The sequence below is a fragment of the Typopeltis vanoorti genome, chromosome 7 (assembly GCF_054136105.1).
Source record: "Typopeltis vanoorti isolate ZY-2024b chromosome 7, IOZ_Tvanoo_1.0, whole genome shotgun sequence".
NCBI classification, from domain to species: domain Eukaryota; kingdom Metazoa; phylum Arthropoda; class Arachnida; order Uropygi; family Thelyphonidae; genus Typopeltis; species Typopeltis vanoorti.
In genome coordinates, this window is record NC_143555.1 from 10,732,641 (window position 1) to 10,753,574 (window position 20,934).

General features: G+C 35.6%; 1 protein-coding gene across 2 annotated transcripts in view; it reads left to right on the forward strand.

Annotated features, from left to right (window-relative positions):
* LOC150104483 (zinc finger CCHC domain-containing protein 8 homolog) overlaps positions 1–20,934 on the forward strand; it is a 341,337-nt gene that overhangs the window by 210,277 nt on the left and 110,126 nt on the right. The window contains exon 7 of one of the 2 annotated variants that reach the window (XM_090395663.1): positions 428–481. The exons of the other annotated variant lie outside the window; for it this stretch is intronic. Within the exon in view, the coding sequence (XP_090251789.1) occupies positions 428–481 (54 nt within the window). The remainder of the gene's footprint in view (positions 1–427; positions 482–20,934) is intronic. 2 annotated transcript variants of the gene reach the window in all.

A 20,934-nucleotide genomic window follows, 5' to 3' on the forward strand; every position in this document is an offset into this window, starting at 1 on the left:
TTTGAATGATCTGTGCATGAATTATTCTGAATATCATGTTGGATGACCATTCAGAGTATTGTGCTTGTCCAGAAAAAAGGAGCAGTAGGTAAGATAGATGAAGTAATATCAATATTGTGCACCAGAGAATTTGAAAATGGTCACACAAAGTGATGAATCTAATTTTGTGCTGTTTCATGCATAGGTCAGAAATATTTTTCCAAAAAAAAAAATCTGTTAGAAATTCTTCCAGGGTTTGGAAAAGTTTGACAATATTAATAAGTAGTTTCCATTAGCTCTAACATTTAACTTTACTCCCTTCTCGCTCTCTGATATCAGCTGATTGTGTTAAGATTCCTTTGAAATTAAGTTAGTTATTAGTTAAGTATAGGAAAAATTTTTAACAGTTGCACTAATCCATTAAATATTTGTTATATACTTTTTATAGTCGCTATCATTTAGATGAACAGAGAAACAGGCATTATAAACCTGGAGTTATAAGGTGAGGCAGAATTTTGTACCATTTTCTTGATGTTTTATTTTATGAGACTGAAGTTTGCATTTATATCATTCAATATGAGAAAAGAAAAAAAAAAGCTATCACATGAAGGTTACCATCTATCCGGAGTACCCATATATATATATATATATATATATATATATATATATATATATATATATATATACACACACACACACACACACACACACACACACACATCAACACAAGCTAAATTACGATCACTGTTACAAAAACTAAACCAGAATAACTGGCACACAAGGGTGGGAGATATACCAAATCAGGTGGCCTGTAATTTGTCCTACATAAAAAATAGTAGAGTGCACAATACTTGTAGAAACGAAGAGCACAATTAGTACATCAGGTGTGTATTAATTGTGGAAAATTAGATCTTTCTGGTTATGTCTTGGAAACTCTATAAAAATGATTTGAACAGAAATTTAAAGGGGTTCTAATCCTAATCTTAATAAAAATGGACTAATGATTTTTCTGAATTTATGTATACATATAATCAGCTTAGATCGTAATGTAAATCATTTCTGAAGATCCTATAATTGTTCTCTAAGATACATTACCTTTTCTCAGTACATTTACAAAACATGAAGACTGAAAAGAAAATCATTTCCAAAATAGGCCACTAATTTTTGTTACTTTAGTTCTTTAATCATTGCTCAACCATATTAAAATTACAGTTTTTAAAGGTCAACAACTGTTCAGATTTTGGAGGTCCTAAATTTATATCAAGCTCTTAGCATATATGGGACTCAACTTCTTATTTTCTCAACCAAAAATAAAAGTAGGACTCAGGACCATCTAACTAGATGATGTCATTCTTTTTACTGATGTAGTTTTCCATTGGCTGAATCAGTTATTCTGTAGTTTGCTCTAGTTTTATTTCTGTTTGATGTAGTTTTACTTGTACTTTATTATGTGACACCTCCAGGGAGTCCAAAGACTCATCGAGGGAGGGCACCTACTCTACAACTCTCTGTCTTCACCACTCAGTTCACCAACTACACCAACACCATCTACTGCCCACCACTTAATATTTCCACAGACAATCACAAACATCCATGCCCATGCGTGGATTCTAATCCTGCAGCCTTTTGGCTGGAGAGTGGATACGCTAACTACTCTGCCAACCAGGCTGGCATATTTGTGTATAGATTATGTGTACTCAGTGATGACCTTCATGGGAAGATTAAAATATTGATTAACTATATTAATTTTAATTCAAGTTATTATTCAGATACAGTTGTAGTAGTTCCCATAAACTTTTTATAATGAGTGCTGAACACTGAAATTAAAGGAAATGCTATTTATGTTCTTTTTCAAATGGCATATGTCATTAGATGTAGATATATTTTCTGGAGGCAAAGTGAATTTTTACTTAGACGTGATAATTATGCATTTATTAATCAGTAGCTGTATTAAATAACTTATGATTTGATTTGATGTATAAAGTTTTATAATTACACTCGACTCTTGCTATGAGTTTGTTATAACAAACTCATTCTTTATAACTTAGTGAAAAATCCTAGTCAAGGCCAAAGCCAGTTCCTTATTACAATGGTCCTTTGTTATAGGGAGAATCAACTGTAGCTGTAATACTGCTCTAGTTGTTTTTTTCCTTTCAGGGTCTGAGTTTGATCACTTGTAAATTATAGTTAACTTTTTAACGAAATACTGAAATGATTCTGTAATGCCTTATTTGTAATTAACTAGTGAAAATAACCTCATAACAACTTTTTTTTTTCTTTCTTTTTTTTTTAAGTTCTTTTGAATTATGATATGTTAGAACTACTAAAATCCTGTATAATAAAATAGATATTCAGTAATGCTACAAAGTCATTTAATAATAATGTACCATGTGAATGTAATTTCATGTAATTGAAAAATTATTAATTATTTATTTTTGTGATGAATCAGGGATAACAAAATAATAGAAAGAGAAACTAAAGGAAAAAACCCTAATTAAAATAAATATCCTATTGTCAAATTCAGAGGGTGTTTTTTTTTAATATACAAATTTATATGCATTAAATATACAAATGATCTCAGAGTCTTATTACACAGCCAGTAAAATGCTGACATCACTTAAGTGAAAAAATATGTGCTTAAGTTCACAAAGAGTATTTTTTTTTTTTTGTCATTATATGGTATACCAGTAGCAGGCAAACAACTATGAATCCCTGAAAAAAAAAAAAAAGATATAGTAGGCAATGCTGTGAAAGTAATTTTACATAGGAAAAAAAATACAAAGGGGTGCTTAAGGGTCAAAGCTGTATAACTTAGAGGAGACCTCCACATAGCCTTTAAAGGAATGCGGAGAACCGACCAAGGCTTCTGACCTAATGTCCAATCCTCACCTTCTCGTGGTGCACCCTGTTGGGTATCTACTTGGATACTGAACGAACAAGGATGGGCTGGCAATTTGGGATTTAGCCGACCAAATTGTATTCTTATTGGTTAAACCAAAATTAAAAATGATGGTACGACATGACAAAATTTCATGATAGCTGGGGCGTCGCCCGGTTAAACAAGGCCCCCGTTGTTTTCGCCAGGGAACCAGGGCGAACAGCGAAAACTCAGCTACTGGAACAAATCGGAAAACGAACCCCAACTCAACATCACCAGAGTTAAAGATCGGTACTATCAACATAAGAAGCCTGAATGGCAAAGAAATGGAGCTAGCTGAGAATCTAGATAAGGGTGACTGAAACAAAAAAGACAAAAACTGGTGAGATCTTTCTGAGCAATAAATACAAAATGTTATATCCAGGCAATGACAATCAAGGAAAAGAAGGAGTAGCCATAGTATTCAACACAAAATACGAGGCTAATCTTCTTGAATGGCAGTCAGTCTCAAGTAGAGTAATGTGGGCAAATATGAGAATGGAGAACTGGACAATGAGACTTATTTGTGCCTATGGTTCCACAGAAGGTTCTACTAAGGTAGAAGTGGAGGAATTTTTTTCATGCTTTAGAAAAAGCAACTGACACAATGAAAAATGAAAAGTTTGTCCTTGTTGGGGATCTAAATAGCAGTGTAGGAAATGATTATGACACATACTAAAATATTTTGGGAAAATTTGGAGAAAAGAGGAAAGCTAATAATAATGGCAAATATCTGTTGGATTTCTGCTCAGGACATGGACTGGTTATTACTAACACCATGTTCCAACATAAAAATGTGCACAAATTTACATGGAGAGAAGAGTCTCATTGACTATGTTATTGTTGATAGTGATGTTTTCTCCCTAGTGCAGGACACCAGAGTGTACAGAGGATTTGAAATTGCAAGTGATCACTATTTAGTCTTGAGCAGGATAAAATTGAATTTCATATTGAAAAGAATAACATGTAAGAAAGTTTTAAAGCAAATAAAAGTTGAGCAGCTCTCAGATGTGAACTATAGACTAAAATACACAAATATTATTGAAGAAAAAATGAAAGAGTTTGAGAACAGGAATCAAACCTTGGAGATTCAGTGGCAAACTCTGAAGAAAACATTGATTGATTCTGCCAGAAAGGTATGTGGTGAGGTTGTCTGCAAGGATAAAAAAAATCAGAACTCCCTGGTGGACACAGGAAGTTAAAGAGGCAGTGAAATAAAAGAAGAAAGCATATCAAAAGTTCCTGTCAAATAAGTCAGCTTGTGCTCTTAGAGAATACAGAGACAAATGCAAGAATGCTAAACACTGTGTAAAACTAGCTAAACAAAAGTCATGGGTGGACTTTGGCAAGAATATAGAAAATAAATATCAAGAAGGTGGCAAAATATTCTGGAGGTTGTTGAAGAAGCTTAGGAATGGAGGAAAGAGTGCTGTAAAAGGAGTTAGAGATGATAAAGGTGACATGAAAACAGGAGAAAAAGATATCCTTGAAGTATGGAGTAATTACTTTTAAAAGCTGCTAAATGAAACAAGCAGTGATGATAGCACAGTGGTAAAAAACACTAACCAGGCATGCAGTCAGGAATACATATCCATACTTGAAGTAGAAAAAGCCATCAAAGGCTTGAAATGTGGAAAGGCAGCAGGAGTAGATGATATTCGACCAGAAATGCTGAAGTATGGTGGTATAAGAGTGTTACAGTGGCTGCACTGCATAGTTCAGAAAGCCCGGACAGAGGGACAAATTCCTTATGATTGGAGTAGAGCTCTCATAGTACCCATATATAAAAAGGGAAATAAAACTGAATGTGAGAATTACAGAGGTATTTTCCTACTGAGTGTTCCTGGCAAGATCTATACAAGTATACTTGAGAAAACGGGAAGAATTGTGGAAGGAAAGCTTGGTGAAGAACAAGCTGGATTCAGGCCAAATAGAGGCTGTCAGGATCAGATCTTCACTTTACGACAAATAGTCGAGAAATCATGGGAATATAACAAAGATCTGTATTTAAGTTTTGTCGATTTGGAAAAGGCATATGACAAGGTGCCAAGAGAGGAGCTATTCAATACGCTACAGTTATATGGTGTCAATGGGGCATTATATCAAGCAATACTTAGTCTTTATTTGAGTTGTAAGTCAGCAGTTAGAATTGAAGGAAGTACAGGAAGATGGTTTAATGTTAAATCTGGTGTGAGACAAGGATGTACATTATCCCCTCTGTTATTCATTATCTATATGGATCACATTATGAAGGAATGTGGTATTAAACCTGATATCAAAATTGGAGATGTTAATGTCAGCTCTTTGCTTTATGCGGATGATGTTATACTTCTAAATAAATCCGCTACAAGTCTGCAAGATTCTCTGACTAAATTGAATAGCTGTTGTAATAGATATGGTATGAAGGTCGGCGATAAAAAGACGAAGACAATGAAAATAGGCAGAATCATTGAAAACATCAACTGTGTTGTGAATGGAGAACCTGTGGAACAAGTGAAACATTTCAGCTACTTAGGCACGATTTTTTCAGAAGATGGTAAATTAAATATAGAAATAGACAACAAAATCAGCAAAGCTGGTATGGTAGGAAGTCAATTGAATAAATTCATATGGAATAAGAGAGAAATTAGTCAGAACACTAAATTAGCTGTATGCAAGACAGTGTTCAAACCAGTTTTAACTTATGGATCTGAGAGCTGGGTCAGAAGTAAAACACTTGACCAAAGACTAGAGACCGCAGATATGAGAGTCCTGAGAAAGATTATAGGCGTGAACAGATGGCATCAATGGCAATATCATATTAAAAATGAGGATATTAGGAAAGAACTTGACATTGTCAACATCCAGGAATGCGTTAGCAGAGCTAATCTCAGGTGGTATGGTCACTTAAACAGAATGGGCGAAGAAAGATTAGCCAAACAAGTGTTCTCTGCTAGGTTGGCAGCAAAACGACCCAGAGGAAGACCAAGATATAGGTGGATTGATATGGTACAAAGTGCCTTAGACAATAGAAATATAAGATCTGATAATGTTGGAGTCTTGACAAGTAACAGACTGATTTGGAGGAAAATTGTAGATAGGAAGTTAGTAATGATGTAATTTTTTTCATGTAGTACTATCATATCCTGTACACCCCCTTGAGGGTACATGGCAGGAATTTGATGATGAAAAAAATACAATAGTAATGTGTCCTCATTATGTATTAGGTCACTCACTTATGAGAGGGGGGGGGGCATCATTATTTGTCTCTGAGACTGAGATGAAATATTTGGAAAATTAAATACAGTGGAACTTCGGCTGTCGAACTTAATTCGTTCCTGAAGGTAGTTCGGAAACTGAATTGTTCGAAAACTGAAACCATTTTCCCATAAGAATCAATATAAAATGGATTAATCCGTTCCCGAACCCCAGATGATTGTTTATTTTAGCCTTTACAACAGTACTTCATGCATAAGATCGTATACAAACATAATGAAAATGCATAAAATCTTACATAAAAAGAATAAACACAATAAATAGATAAAATAAAAACGAAAATTTAACTTCACTTTAACTAGACATACGGAGGAGAGTTGATGGCATAAGTGGAAGGAGGTGAGTAAGGGGAGTCCCCTTCCATAAACACATCAGGTAACTGTCCTTCTGGGTTTTTTTTCTCTTTTCTGTCTCTTGGCACCACTCGCCTCTGCTTGAGACACACTGACCCTCTGTCTCACCAAAAACCTGTCCATTGACATTTGTTTTTGCCTGCGTTTTAAATTGTTAAGTGAGACATGGCACTGTCATTGAAATGGTTTATCATGCAGTTTGCTACAGCTTTGTGAGGGTGATATCATGCCACAAAACTTTGCACCTCACCCCATTTCGCACACATTTCTTTGATCAAGGAACTAGGGACCTCCTCAATCCTTTCCTCTGTGTCTGAACACATTTCCTCCACATCCGTCTTTTGCTGCTCCTTCTGAAGGTGTGTCAGTTCTTCTGTGGTGAGCTCATTCCTGTGATCCTCCACATCAGCATTGTCAACTTCCAAGCCCATGCTTTTGCCCAGAGACACAATATCATATACAAGAGCAACATGCTCAGCCTCAATGTCTCTGTCTGCTACACAGTCTGGCCACAATTTCCTCCAGGCCAAGTTCATCGTCCTGTAAGTCACTTGCGCCCAGGCTTTGTCAAGGATACTTAAGCAATGGAGGATGTTGAAGCGATTTTACCAGAATTCTTGAGTGTTAATTCTGTGTCAGAGGTCACTTCAAAACATCTTCGAAACAGTGCTTTGGTGTAGAGTTTCTTAAAGTTCAAAATGACCTGTTGGTCCATGAGCTGAATTAGAGAAGTTGTATTAGGGGGCAGGAAATTCACTGTGATAAAATCAGACTCCTCCACTAACTCGTACTCCAAGCCAGGAGCATTGTCCATCACAAGAAGGCATCTAATTGGCAAAATTTTTTCTTGAAGGTGTTTTCTCACACTTGGGGCAAAGACTTCGTGGATCCACTCAATAAACAATTGCCTGGTTACCCAAGCCCTACTATTAGCCCTCCACATAACAGGCAATTTACTTTTCATCACGTTATTTTTCTTAAACACCCTCGGATTCTCAGAGTGGTACACAAGCAATGGCTTGACCTTGAAGTCCCCACTTCATGGTCAAGCCATTCAACTTCAAGGTTTCCACATAGCAAAAGAGTCAGCCTGTCCTTCATTGGCTTGTGTCCTGGCAATGTTTTTTCGTCCTGAGTGATGTAGATCCTCTTTGGTAATTTTTTCCAAAATAGGCCGGTTTCATCCCAGTTGAACACTTGTTGGGTAAGAAAACCCTCAACCTTTACATAGTCACTAATTTCTTGCACATATTTCTCAGCAGCTTCTCGGTTTGAACTCGCAGCCTCCTCATGCCTAACTACGCTATGTATGCCGCTTCTCCTCTTAAATTTCTCGAACCACCCTCTACTAGCTTTGAACACATCAGTATCAGCACTCGTATCAGAGTTTTTCTTTAACAGGTCATGTAATCGCCTCGCTTTTTCACAAATTATAGCCTCAGAAACACTATCCCCAGCTAACTGTTTCTCGTTTATCCAAATCAGCAACAATTTCTCCACTTCTTCAATCGTATGCGATCTTTGTTTAGTAAGACCCTTCACTCCTCTTGCAACATCAGCTCTCTTGATCACCTCTTTATTTTTGTATATGGTGAAATCAACAATATTCTACATATTGTTGATTTCACCATACCGAACTGCATAGCAAGATTCGAAACACGAACGCCATTTTCATGTTTGGATATGATTTCTTTTTTCAACTCTATCGTGGGCCTAACAACTTTTCTTTTTGCTTTGCTGCTATCACTATTCTTCTGTGACCCCATGGTGGCTTAATTAATAATAATTTATGAAAAAAAAAACCAACAGAACACAAAGAAAATCAAGAAAGCTCACTTCAAATTCGAGCAGGTGTCTGCACTGAACGAAGGTTGCTGTGTAACTGACGCTTTCCCGCCTCACAGCTCAGCACGCATTGCACGTGGTTGCCATTTGCCTGTTCGGAAAATATGTCCGGGAACCGAATTGTTCGAGAATAGAGGCGTTCGACAACCGAGGTTCCACTGTATTTTTAATCTTTCCCAGTGCTGTTTCAGTCCATTAAGCCTCCAACATGAGTTTTTCACCACATCCTTAACAAAAGGATGGAGCTGATGCTGCAGATACTGCTGCCAGGTCAGCCCATTCACTACAAAATTATTGTCTGCCTGTTCTGTACTGATTATAATCAGATCATAGACAAAAAACAAAATCCCATCATGGTACCAAGAGACTACTAACAAATTAAACCTGATTTTCGTCGAGTTTAATTTGTATAAATTGTGTGTACTCAGTGATGACCTTCATGGGAAGATTAAAATATTGATTCTTCTTCTTCCTCTTATGCCTTTTCCCATCTATTTGGGGTCAGCCTTCTTACATGATGCGACTTTACGTGTGTATTCCCAACTGACTTGTCGCAGAACCTTTGTCTGTAGAAGTGTGTGTTTGCAGGGCCGGTTTGCCTGTTCTGAGGAACAAATAACCTTCCAGCTTTGCACAAAACCAGCTAACTCACCTTTAGTCGAAAGAGACCAGATAAAGGTTCCTCACATCACAGATGGGAATAGAACCCTGGTGTTTCTGACTAGTGGGCTTCTCTATACCAACTGAGCTACGGAGGCTCTAGATTAAAATATTAATTTATTAATTTTAATTCAAATTATTATTCAAGTGGTAGTTCCCATAAACTTTTTATAATGAGTGCCGAACACTGTGTAATTGAAGGAAATGCTATTTATGTTCTTTTTCTAATGGTATATGTCATTAGATAGGTATATTTTCTGGAGGCAAAATGAATTTTTACCTAGCGTCGATAATTACACATTTATCAATCAGTAGCTGTGTTAGTAGTCTCTTGGTGCCATGATGGTCAATTTGTTAAACCCACTTTTAGGAAAGTAGTTGGGCCACTACAAAGTATCAGTTACACCACACGTGAACTATTCTTTTCACATTTGGTCATCTACTTTCCATTGTGATGTGGGAACTCTGAAGTGGATCCAGAGATAAGTGATTAAGGCAGGATAAGGATTTTGGAATGTTGGTTATAGGGAGTGGTTGAGAATATAAATTACGGGCTAGTTGATAGACAAAAAAGAGGTTACGATGACCCAATTTAAGTTAGTTTTTCCACAATTAATGCAAAAGGGATAATACAGAGAGTGGAGGGGAGGGGGAGTGAGATTCCATCCCTAAAAATTTTGCAAAGATGTAGTGAACCGAACCAGATGGGGGGGGGGGAGATAAGAGCAGATTTTTTACTTGAGTCACAGCAGGTGAGTGGAGTGCATTGCTGAATTGTATTAGATCCAGTGTTACAGATATGTTGCTCACTGAATGAAACCTCCACAATATGTTTACTCTGTGGAGATTTCTTATAATAATAATAATTATTATTATTATGGCATTCAATATGAAAAGAAGGCTGGTTGACTCAGTATGTCCTAATTCAGAAAGAAAACATACAGTAATCAGTGTTAGTTTCCCTGCAATTAAAATAAACTTCTTTAAAATATGTACATATATTTACAAAAGCTATTTAGCTAGATTTTTTGAACCTTTTGGATATTTAATTTGGAAAGCGATATATATATATATATATATATATATATATATATATATATATATATCTCGCTTTTACATCTGCTTCACCAACACCTGTGGCATAAGAGTAACATAAATGACATACTCTCTTCACTTTCAGACATCTAGACCAGACTTTTTTTTTTTTTTTTTTTTTTTTTGACATTAACCACAATTGCAACTAGATCAACTGTATTTCACCTTCACTCTCCAAATTACAATGTGTGATTCCTTTTCCCACAAGGGTGGCATCTGTGCCTTTGTGAGATCCCATATTGCTTATCAGATGCAAAATTTAGAATTATCTTTTTTTGAACTCCTCTCACTTAAGGTTTCCTTGTTCCATTCACTAACATTCATCTGCTGTATTTACTGCCCTCCAAATTCCAAAAACCACTCTAACCTATTCACCTTCTTATCTCTGAAGCACAACTTTCTGCAATCTAGCTATCTAAATAGTGAATTTTCAAAACAACCATCAGCAAATCCAAATCTGACTTTTTAATGACCAATAGCAGAAAATGCACCTCCTGTCCAAGTGTAGGCCATTCCTTTTGATTCCTTGTAAAGACAATCAGATGCAACTTCTGCTCACCTGCAATTTCACCTCTCTCTCTCTCTCTCATATAGATAACCCTGATGTAAGAAAAAAAAAAAAAAAATCAGCTAACGCCTTTTTATTCCCGTATATACGGGAGTAGGCGAGGCCATTTAGCCCTATCTAACTTTTGGAGACTGAGTGGGCAGTTCAATCTCCACTGGTACCCAATCAGAGACAGATGGCCCAAGCCTATCACTAATTAAGCGGTACGCAGTGAAGAGAGACGGCTCAAATGTGCCGCCATCTCGTGGTGACTAACCCTAACACAACATATTTAATGTCTGAAATAATGTGGGTTCTACGGTCGATTTTCTTGAGTTTACAGGACGAAAAACCCGAGTTTCCGGGAGGAAAAACCTGCTTGCCCGTGCCAGAGATCGACTAACTCGGGAACCGGTCGAAAAAAGGCTTAGAAAAATTTCCTCTAGTCGCCGACTAGACTCGAAACCAAGACTTCCTTCGTGCGGCCTAGCGCGATGGTGTGCAAACGCCATGGAAGAATTTGCTTATATTGGAAATAAACACCATTTTTAAGCATCATTCTAAGTGAACAGTTACAGAGACAAACTACAATAGAATAAATTGAAAATTATAGTGCATGATGTAATATTCACTGCATGAGGAGAACTGAGTCTGTATTAGAATTCAATGAAAGGACAAACATTGAATTACTATCAATTAATATTAATAGTAATGCATTATAAAATCAATTTAATAAGTTATTTAACACAGTCATGAGGAGTATTAAGTAAAATAACTTTCCAAAACTGGAAAGTTTAAGAGAATCATTTCTGTCCAGGCTGAGATGAAGAATGTGGGCTTCACAATTTTCTTTATACAATCTTTCTGATAAAAATTGGCTCCTGTGTAAAACCTTACTCTTATTTCAATGAATTTATGCAAGTATTAACTCACATTTAATTGTGTTATTATTATTATTATTACATGACACCTCCAAGGAGTCCAAAGACTCATTGAGGGAGGGCACCTACTCTACAACTCTGTCTCCACCAACTACATCGAATTGCAACTACCATCATCATCTACACCAATGCCATCTGCTGCCCACCCCAACCACTAGTATTTTTACAGACAATCACAAACATCCATGCCCATGGCAGGATTCAAACTCACAGCCTTTTGGCTGGAGAGTGGATACGCTAACCACTCGGTCAACAAGGCCAGCTCTGATTTAATTGTAAGTCGCACCATATCAAGTAGATGATGTGACTGGCAAGACTTGGTTTATCAGAATCATGGAGTTGGATGTAATCATCTTAACCTAAACAGAAATGACACTCAATACTCTTCGTGATTTGTTAAATAATTCATTAACTGATAATTCATTGTCCTAACCTTGAATCCTTATAGTCCATGTGTAGTTCAATTTACAGACTGAGCTCTTCTCTTGTAACAAATATCTAATCTCACACTATAATTTTTAATTATTATTCTATTATATTTTGTCTCTTTAACTGTTCATTGAGAATGGTCTTGATGCTAGACCAAAACTTTTGCTCTTAATAAATATTTATTTCCAACATAAACAAATTCCTATATATATGATCAAGACAAATTGTCTTGGTCATATATGCCGGAATTCCACTTACATCCTACCATACCATAACTCTAGCAATAATAATATCAAAAGCTGAGCACTATGTGTCCCTGAGGATTTTTGGCCAAAAAAGACAGCGAAAGGATCCTAAACAACTTAGATACTAAAAAGTCTTCTGTTCCAATGGCATGTCTCTAGTTGTACTCAGACATTGTGCTCCAGAGCTATAAATCTTTTATATTCAGCTGGCATGGAAGCAAGCACATATCCAACCTATTTGAAAAGAGTAAGATAAAAGTCTGCTGTCAAATTACCATCTTATGTCCATCATCTCAATCCTCTCCAAAATAACAGAGAAAGTCATCAAATTTTCTACTTCCTTAGATGTCCAAGTTAATCACAACCACTGGTTTGGATTCCACCAATGTAGATCCATAACTGACCTCTTAGCATACATCACCCGCCACAGAACACGTTCCATGTAAAGGATTGAAGAAACCCATGCAGAACATGGCTTTCACCCTTGAAGTTTATCAAGCTGTATCTAGCATTGAAGCCTCTTCAGTAAATTGCCATACCTTGCCCATACCTCTGTCTGTCACCCTATGCATTTGGATAGCAAGTTTCCCTCTGGTTGTTCATTGCACATCATCGGTGATAGCCCCTTCTCTTCGAGATTTTCCACCAAAAGGAGTGCTTCAGTGCTCACATATTTTTAACAAATGGCTCGCATCATTGAGCAAAAAAAAAACAAAAAAAAAACACTACACCAACACCATCTATCGCCGACTGCCACCACTAGTATTTCCAGAGACAATCACAAACATCCATTCCCACGGCGGGATGTTTGTGAACGCTAATGGATATTCGCAGGATGTTTATAAACAAAATAAATTTGTTTTGTTTGCGATAGAAGTTTTTATGACAAACAATCTATAAATAATACATAAATATTATCTAAACACAATAATATTGAAATACGTTATATTTCTCTTTTTGTTTCTATACTTCAAGTGATAATCAATGGTACCAATCAAGGGGCATTATTTTATAGTCCTATTTATTTATATGAGACTACCAAAAGTGAATTCTTATTTGTAAAATAGTAGTAACAGTAACTGTAATATTTTATTTAATAAAATCACTTTCAAAACTATGAGACGATTTTACATGAAACAAAAAAAACCTCTCTGTCTGGTGCACATTTACCCAGAAAAAACTCTCTCCTTTACAGGTTAACATTTACAAACAATTACTTTAAGGAAATACTTATGACAACAGCTGCCACACCTTATTTCCTCCGTCGCGTCTTGTGTTCTTCTAGGAGGATCTATAGCCGACCGATGATTTTCTAGAAAAGATTTGACATAGGGATTCAGATTAAATTCATTCAAGGGTTTCCCATTTATACATATTGCCATTAAATCCAAAATATGTTATAGTGAGAGAAGATCTCTTCGTCATTAGGATGTTATTCATCACACTAAAAGCTCTTTCGGCTTCAGCGATTATGGCAACAATCGCAAACCGCATTTGTTGCCATAATCGCTTTGGCTTTTTTCGCTGTGCTGGGAATTTCGTTTTGTAACTTTCCAGTCAAAGCCATTTCCACTAAATCTCTAAAATCATTAATTCAGTATCCGCTTAGCTTTACACTGAATACAAGACCTATGATATGCGACTCTAACCAAGGTGTTCTGTCAAAATTTCAGAATTTGTGAAGTGTTCCATCCTAAGAAAAGGTTGGGAAACGATGGATTGAAAAATAAAAAAATAAATACAGGAGACTTGAAATATGGAACTAGTTAATTAGAATTAAATCCCAGTACATGCTCCTAACACATTTGCATCAGGGTAATTGTATCTCTCGCTGTCACCCTATCTGATGAGGTGAGAGCAAACACCATGCCCCATGGAAATTTTGTGTTTGTGTTTTGGCAGGTGCACTATGTATTGTGACGGTTCTTTAATTGTGACCAAATCTGTGTAAAGGAGGGAATAGTGGAATCATGGAATAATTAAAAAAAAAAAAAAAAAAAAAACTAGAGTGGGAAAGAGATTTCTTTGTAAAGTATAAATAACTAACCAATAATAAACAGCCACTGTATACATTTGGTAGTTCAGTAAATAACTATATGGAGGGAGCTAATCCAGTGAACTAATAATGTTGATCACGTGATTCATTTAGGCATAGTGGAAATACGTGTGGGTTGATGGAGCAGCAAATCATCTGTAAAATTTATTGTGCTTGTTTTATTTATTTATTTATTTCTCTGTTTTATTTATATTTTGCTTTGTTTTCTAAGACATTTCTTTTGTTTACTGAGGATCAGTATATATTTTACATAGTAATAGGATACATTATTGGAATTATCCACTTTTACAAATCCTACATTCATTACTTTTTTTTTTTTTGTTAGTAGCTCTTCTGTCTTATCAATAATAGATATCTCACATATGCTGGTATTTTGTTGTAAATCAACCACTTCTTATAATACATAGAAGTATTTGTTTTTATTTAGGAATATATAAATTTTTACTTTATCTGTTGTTCCCAGAGACTGGAATAAAAATGTTCCTATACCATGAAACACATTCCAATCTCAACAGAAGCAAGAAAAACAAGTAGCTTTGTTTAACACTACATTCATTACTGAGACATTTATAGTACTATATATAGCAACAGTTAGTGTAATTAGAGACAACTGGAATGACACTCAAAATGGAAAAACACATCTCTCCCAAAAAAGCAAGAAGTTTCCTTCTTGCTTTCTGCTTCCTTTAGCATCTGAGACCAGAACCAAATGGACGAACATGGTATCATGGGATCCCTACAAGGTTTTAACTTTTAGTTTTTCAGTGAGTGAGCTTTATTTGATTATTTATATTGACCATATCAGAGAGGGAATTAGCAATCACTAACACTATGTACAAACAGCACAAGAGGAGACTATGCACATGGGTAGCCCCTGGGAATCAATATAAGAATCAAATCAACTACATTTTAATCATCAGAAGATTGAGGACACTAATCAATAACACCAAAACACTGTCAGGTGCAGACTGTGGATCAGACATCAATTTTTAATTTCTAATCTAAAGATTCATCTGAAAACAAACAAGAATAACAGCAACAAAGATATGACTTTTCACAAATGGACAAATTTACAATGGACATTGAATCAGAGCTCAAAAAAAAAAAAAAAACACCTCAGGAACCAAAGCACTGAATCACACTGGACACACCTGAAACAAACCATTGTAAAATCTGCAGTCAAAAACATCCCAATAAAAAAAGAAGAATGGTAGTCCCATGGATTACCAAAGAAACCCTAGAACTAATTGAAAAAAGGAAACAAATTAAAACAACACATTGGCAAAACACAAGTTACCTGAGCCTGAATAAAGCTATTAAGAAATCTTGTCAAGAAGATAGAAAACATATCCATAACATCTGTAAAGAAATAGAAAGACACTCCAACTCTAATGAAACAACAGATTTATTCCAGAAGGTTAAGGATATAACCAAAAACTTCAAACCAAAACTTAATATAATTGCAGACAAAAATGGCAAGATCTTAAATGACACTAATGACCCAGCTATTCGACAAGAAGACGAAGGAGCTATCGAAAACATGGAAACGGAACTGGAGATCCTCAAAAGTGAAGTAGAACAAGCAATCAAAAAATTAAGAAATAACAAAGCTCCAGATCCTGATTCAAGATCAGCTGAAATGCTGAAAAACCTTGGAGAGAATGCAGTCAACTGGATACATGATTTATGAACAAAATCTGGAAGATGGCCAAATGACTGGACTAGTAACACAATTATCCCAATCTACAAAAAAGGCAATCACAACAAATGTGAAAACTACTACACCATTTCCCTTATCTCACATAATAGCAAGATTTTACTACACATCATTAAGGAAAGATTACAAAGTTTTGTAGACCAGCAAATCTCAGGAGAACAAGCAGGATTTAGAAAAGGTCAAGGAACTAGAGATCATATATCCAACATCAGACAAATAATCGAAAAAGCAAGGGAATTCAACTTAAGCATTTATCTATGCTTTATAGATTATTCCAAGGCCTTTGACTGTATGAGGTGGGATATTTTATGGGATATCATGCAAGAATCAAGAATACCAAACCATCTAGTAACCCTCATAAAGAACTTATATCAAGGAAATCAAGCAACAGTAAGAATTGAAAACTCAGTGTCCCCTGCATTCCAATTTGAAAAAGGATCAAGACAAGGATGCATGCTCTCACCATTACTATTCATCCTTCACAGTGAAATTATAATGAAAAGATCTCTAGAAAAGTAGAATGGAAGCATTAAATTCGGTGGCTCAAACAATCGCTAATCTGTGATATGCAGATGACACAATGATGATAACCACAAACGAACAGGAATTAAAATCCATCCTAAATCAATTAGAATGGAAAAGCTTAAGCCATGGTTTACAAATAAATCAAGATAAAACCAAAATAATGCTTTTAAACAATGCAAAAGAGATAGATATAGAAGGAATTGAAATTATCGACAATTTCAACTACCTTGGAGTGATAATAATAAAAAAAGATGGATGTAAAAAGAGATAAGAAGAAGAATAGCACTAGTTAAAAAGCGATGACTGATTTAACTAAGATCTTAAAAGACAGGCACATCTCCCAAAAGACCAAAATTAAGCTTGTAGAAACCTTAGTTTTTTTTATCTTTCTCTATACTTCTGAGTCTTGGACAGTGACAAAAGATGATAGAAGAAGAATTGGGGCATTTGAGCTCTGATGCTGAAGAAGAATGTTAAGAGCGTTTTGGACAGAAAAATGAACAAACAGACGTATCCTAGAAGAACTGAATATCCACACAAGACTGATAAACATAATTGACAAAAGAATTGTGCAATATTTTGGACACACATGCAGAAGGGAAGGCAACTGCCTAGGAAGAATAATCATCCAGGGTAAACCGTGTGGAAAAAGAAAAAGAGGGAAACCCCCCCCAACAGATGGATTGACTAAATATCAAGAATCACTGGACTTAAACTAGAACAAGCAATAAGAGAAGCACAGGGGAGAAAGAAATGGCAAAGTATCATCAAGGAAGGTCACCAGTCCTCAGACATTGAGGAGATCCTAGAGAGAGAGGTGTCATGGGATCCCTAAAAGGTTTTAACTTTTAGTTTTTCAGTGAGTGAGCTTTATTTGATTATTTATATTGACTATATCACACAAGGGTTGATCAAATAATAAATAGATAGGAATGACACATTATTTTGTTTAGTTACAAATTTTACAGGTTCATGTAAAGTTTGCAAATGTTTATTGCAGTTGGGTTTGTTTTAATCGTGTTTTTGTTAGGCATAGTTTTAACTTATTTTTTGAAAGTTTATTATTATGGTATTTTCAGTATTATGGACATGTTTAGTCTGTACATATCGGATATCTACATGTTGGATTATCTTTATTTGATTGTTTTTTAATTATTGCTTTTTTGCATCTATTTCCTCTTGATTTCTGTTTCCTTTAAGATTTTAAAATAGCAGAGAAACAGACTGGCACACCATCTTGGGTTGTCTAGAAGGCTTAAACTTTTAGTTTTGAAAATTTACAACATTTTATATAACTTTTCTTCTTTAAGGGCATGTATTGCATTTTAATTCTAGTTTTAACTGGTTCCAACTTTCGTGTTTCTTCTTCACTTTTTTTATTTGTTAATGTTTGACATTTATGTATGTTAAGATCTAGATCTTGCCTTTATTCAGATATAGTATGTTTTCACATCTCAGAATGATAACAGCATAAAGAATATTGCAATGGAACCACATCAAGATCTGTATAATTTATTTTAACATGCAATTGGAGCCATCCTTTATGCTGTTATCATTCTGAGATAACAGCTTTGTCTTAGGTAGTTTGGGCTATGACTAATGGGATAATGATCAATGAAAGTTAATGTTACTGATGTAATGACTATACCAAATTCATTGTATGGGAAAGAGTGGGAATCACATATGCTTCGTCACCACAGTACCAAATATTTTGTGGTTACCATAAGTCACTCATGCAAACTGGCAGCCCAGTTGGTTGAGTAGTTAGCATATCCATTCTCCAACCAGCAGGTGTAGGTTCAAATCCTGCTATAGGCTTTGACATTTGCAATTGTTTTTAGGTGGGAGATGAATGTCAATGTCCCAGTATGAGATTGCTGCTTCATTTATTGGATCCTGAAGTGGTTTGACAAAGTTCCACATTTGGTTTCCAGTGCAGGGTTTCTGAGTTATAAAAAAATTAAAAAATACAAAAAGATATATAAAATTAATAGTAAAAAATTCTTTAGCCTACACCTATGGATGCTACTAGAGGTTTAAAGTCTTTTGTGGGTGAGAGTTACATTATAAAAAAAAATCACCACTTGAGTTGTGAATTGAGCTGCTAAGGAACATGCTTGCTCATATATATGTGTGTGTGTGTGTGTGTGTGTGTGCGCACATACACAGGGTGTTTCAGGAGGAATAGTAAATATTTTGGTAGATGGCAGTATCGATTATCCTGAGTAAAAAAGTATATAAATGTGTGTCCAATTACGGATCGATGTGGAGATACAGCTGTTTGAAACTGGCACATAAAAAGCTATTATGAGAAGTATTAAAGAACAATAAATGACTTATTGTTTGTATTTATTGACAGTTTGAATGATACAAAACACAAATAATTGACATATACTGTAATTTACAGTTCATAATAATGTTCAAAAATTCCAACAGCAACCTCGGTGCACTTTGCAACTTTTGTGGTAGTAGTACGTGTTGTTCTTCTGAAATTGTATTGATGTTTTATGAGGGCAGTATTATCCATAATATGAGCGATCAGTTAATCTTTTGTATTTATCTTTTCTTTGTATACTTTGCTTTTCATCCATCCCCAAAAACCAAAATCTAAGGGATTGAGGTCTGATGATGTCAGGGACCACTGTGGCTGACCCATTGTTTAGAGAAAGTTTAGTTTAGATGTTGTGTCGCCTGACAGCTAAACTCTAAACTGAACTTTCCCTGAACAACGGATCAGCCACAGTGGACCCACTGATTGGCCACCAAGGTCACCAGAATGACCTCACCCTCTTAGAATTTGGTTTTTGGGGATGAATGAATGAAAAGCAAAGTATACAAAGAAAAGGTAATGAACTGATCGCTCACGTTATGGATAATACTGCCTCATAAAAGAACATCAACACTCAACCTCAGAAGAACAACACATACTATTACCACAAAAGTTGCAAAGTGCACTGAGGTTGTTGGTGGAATTTTTGAACATTTATTATGAACTGTAAATTACAGTATATGTCAGTTATTTGTGTTTTATATCATTCAAACAGTCAATAAGTACAATAAGTCATTTATTGTAATTTAACTGCTACGCTCGAGTTAACTCGATTTGAATGGTTGGTGCGCCTCCCATATTCAGCCAATTTTTTAGTATGGAAAGAATCGTCATAAGATATTCAAACTTCGTGGGTAGGTTCCTCCATCTATTGCCAACCAATTGAAGTTTATTTGACTTGGGTTTCTGTCCTTGTATGACATCTAAAGAGAAAAATTTGAACTGGGTGCAACTAATAATATTAAGTGTCTCCGTAGCGCAATTGGAAGAATGACGGTACTTGCGCCCTTCGATTGGAAAAGGCCTAAGTTCGTTCTTGTCGTGATGGGAGGAATCTTTATATATGGACTTTTTCAATGGAAGGTGAGTTAGCCGATCTCATACGGAGGTAGCAGGGTTTTTTCTCCTGGAAACTTGGGTTTTTCAGCCTGCATACAGACAAATCGGCCTTTCAGAACACACGCAATTTACAGATAAAAAATACTAGTTGTGGTGGTGGGCGGTAGATGGCGTTAATGTGGATGATTGGTAGTAGAGGTTCGGGTGAAGACTGAGAGTTGTACAGTAGGTGTCCTCTTGCGATATGTCTTCGGACTCCTTGCAGGTGTCACGAACAATAATAATATGCAGCACGATGCATAAACCACGTGACTGCAGGAATTTCCAGGATGTCACAATATGGCGTTTACCTGTAAATATCTGCGTTATCTTACTGATGATCAAATTGATGAATTGTTAACAACAAATGAGTCGGGAGAAGAATTGTCTGAGTTAAGTGAATTGTGTACTTCGATGAAGAAGATTCTGGTGATTCTACATAAATTAATGTGTGTAATTTGCATAATCAAGTGGACACCCCTTGATTATGCAAATTTTATAAAACACTATTATTTCCATTTTTGTGAGTGAACAAGTGTATATCAAGAATGTATGATGCTGTCCGGACTTCTTACTTCAGTAAGAATTTTAATTGATTTTATTTATAAATTTTTTGCAAAATTAATTTAGCACATGGGACAATGTCAGTAGAATACAAAGTCAGCAGTTAAAGGGTTAATACCTCTCATAATAGATTTTTATGTGCCAGTTTCAAACAGCTGTATCTCAAACAAACTTCCATTACTATTGTAGCCAAGAGAACATCCTCCAATAGTGGTGGAAGTTTGTTTTGCAAAAATTGTAGATAAATGGGCCCTGTAAGATAATTTGGTAACACAACAGGCCCAATCAAGTGATTGTTGATCATACTGCACCACACATTTACAGAGAAGTGATTTTGAAAGTTTGTTTCTACAGTGATATGTGGATTTTCGTCAGGCTA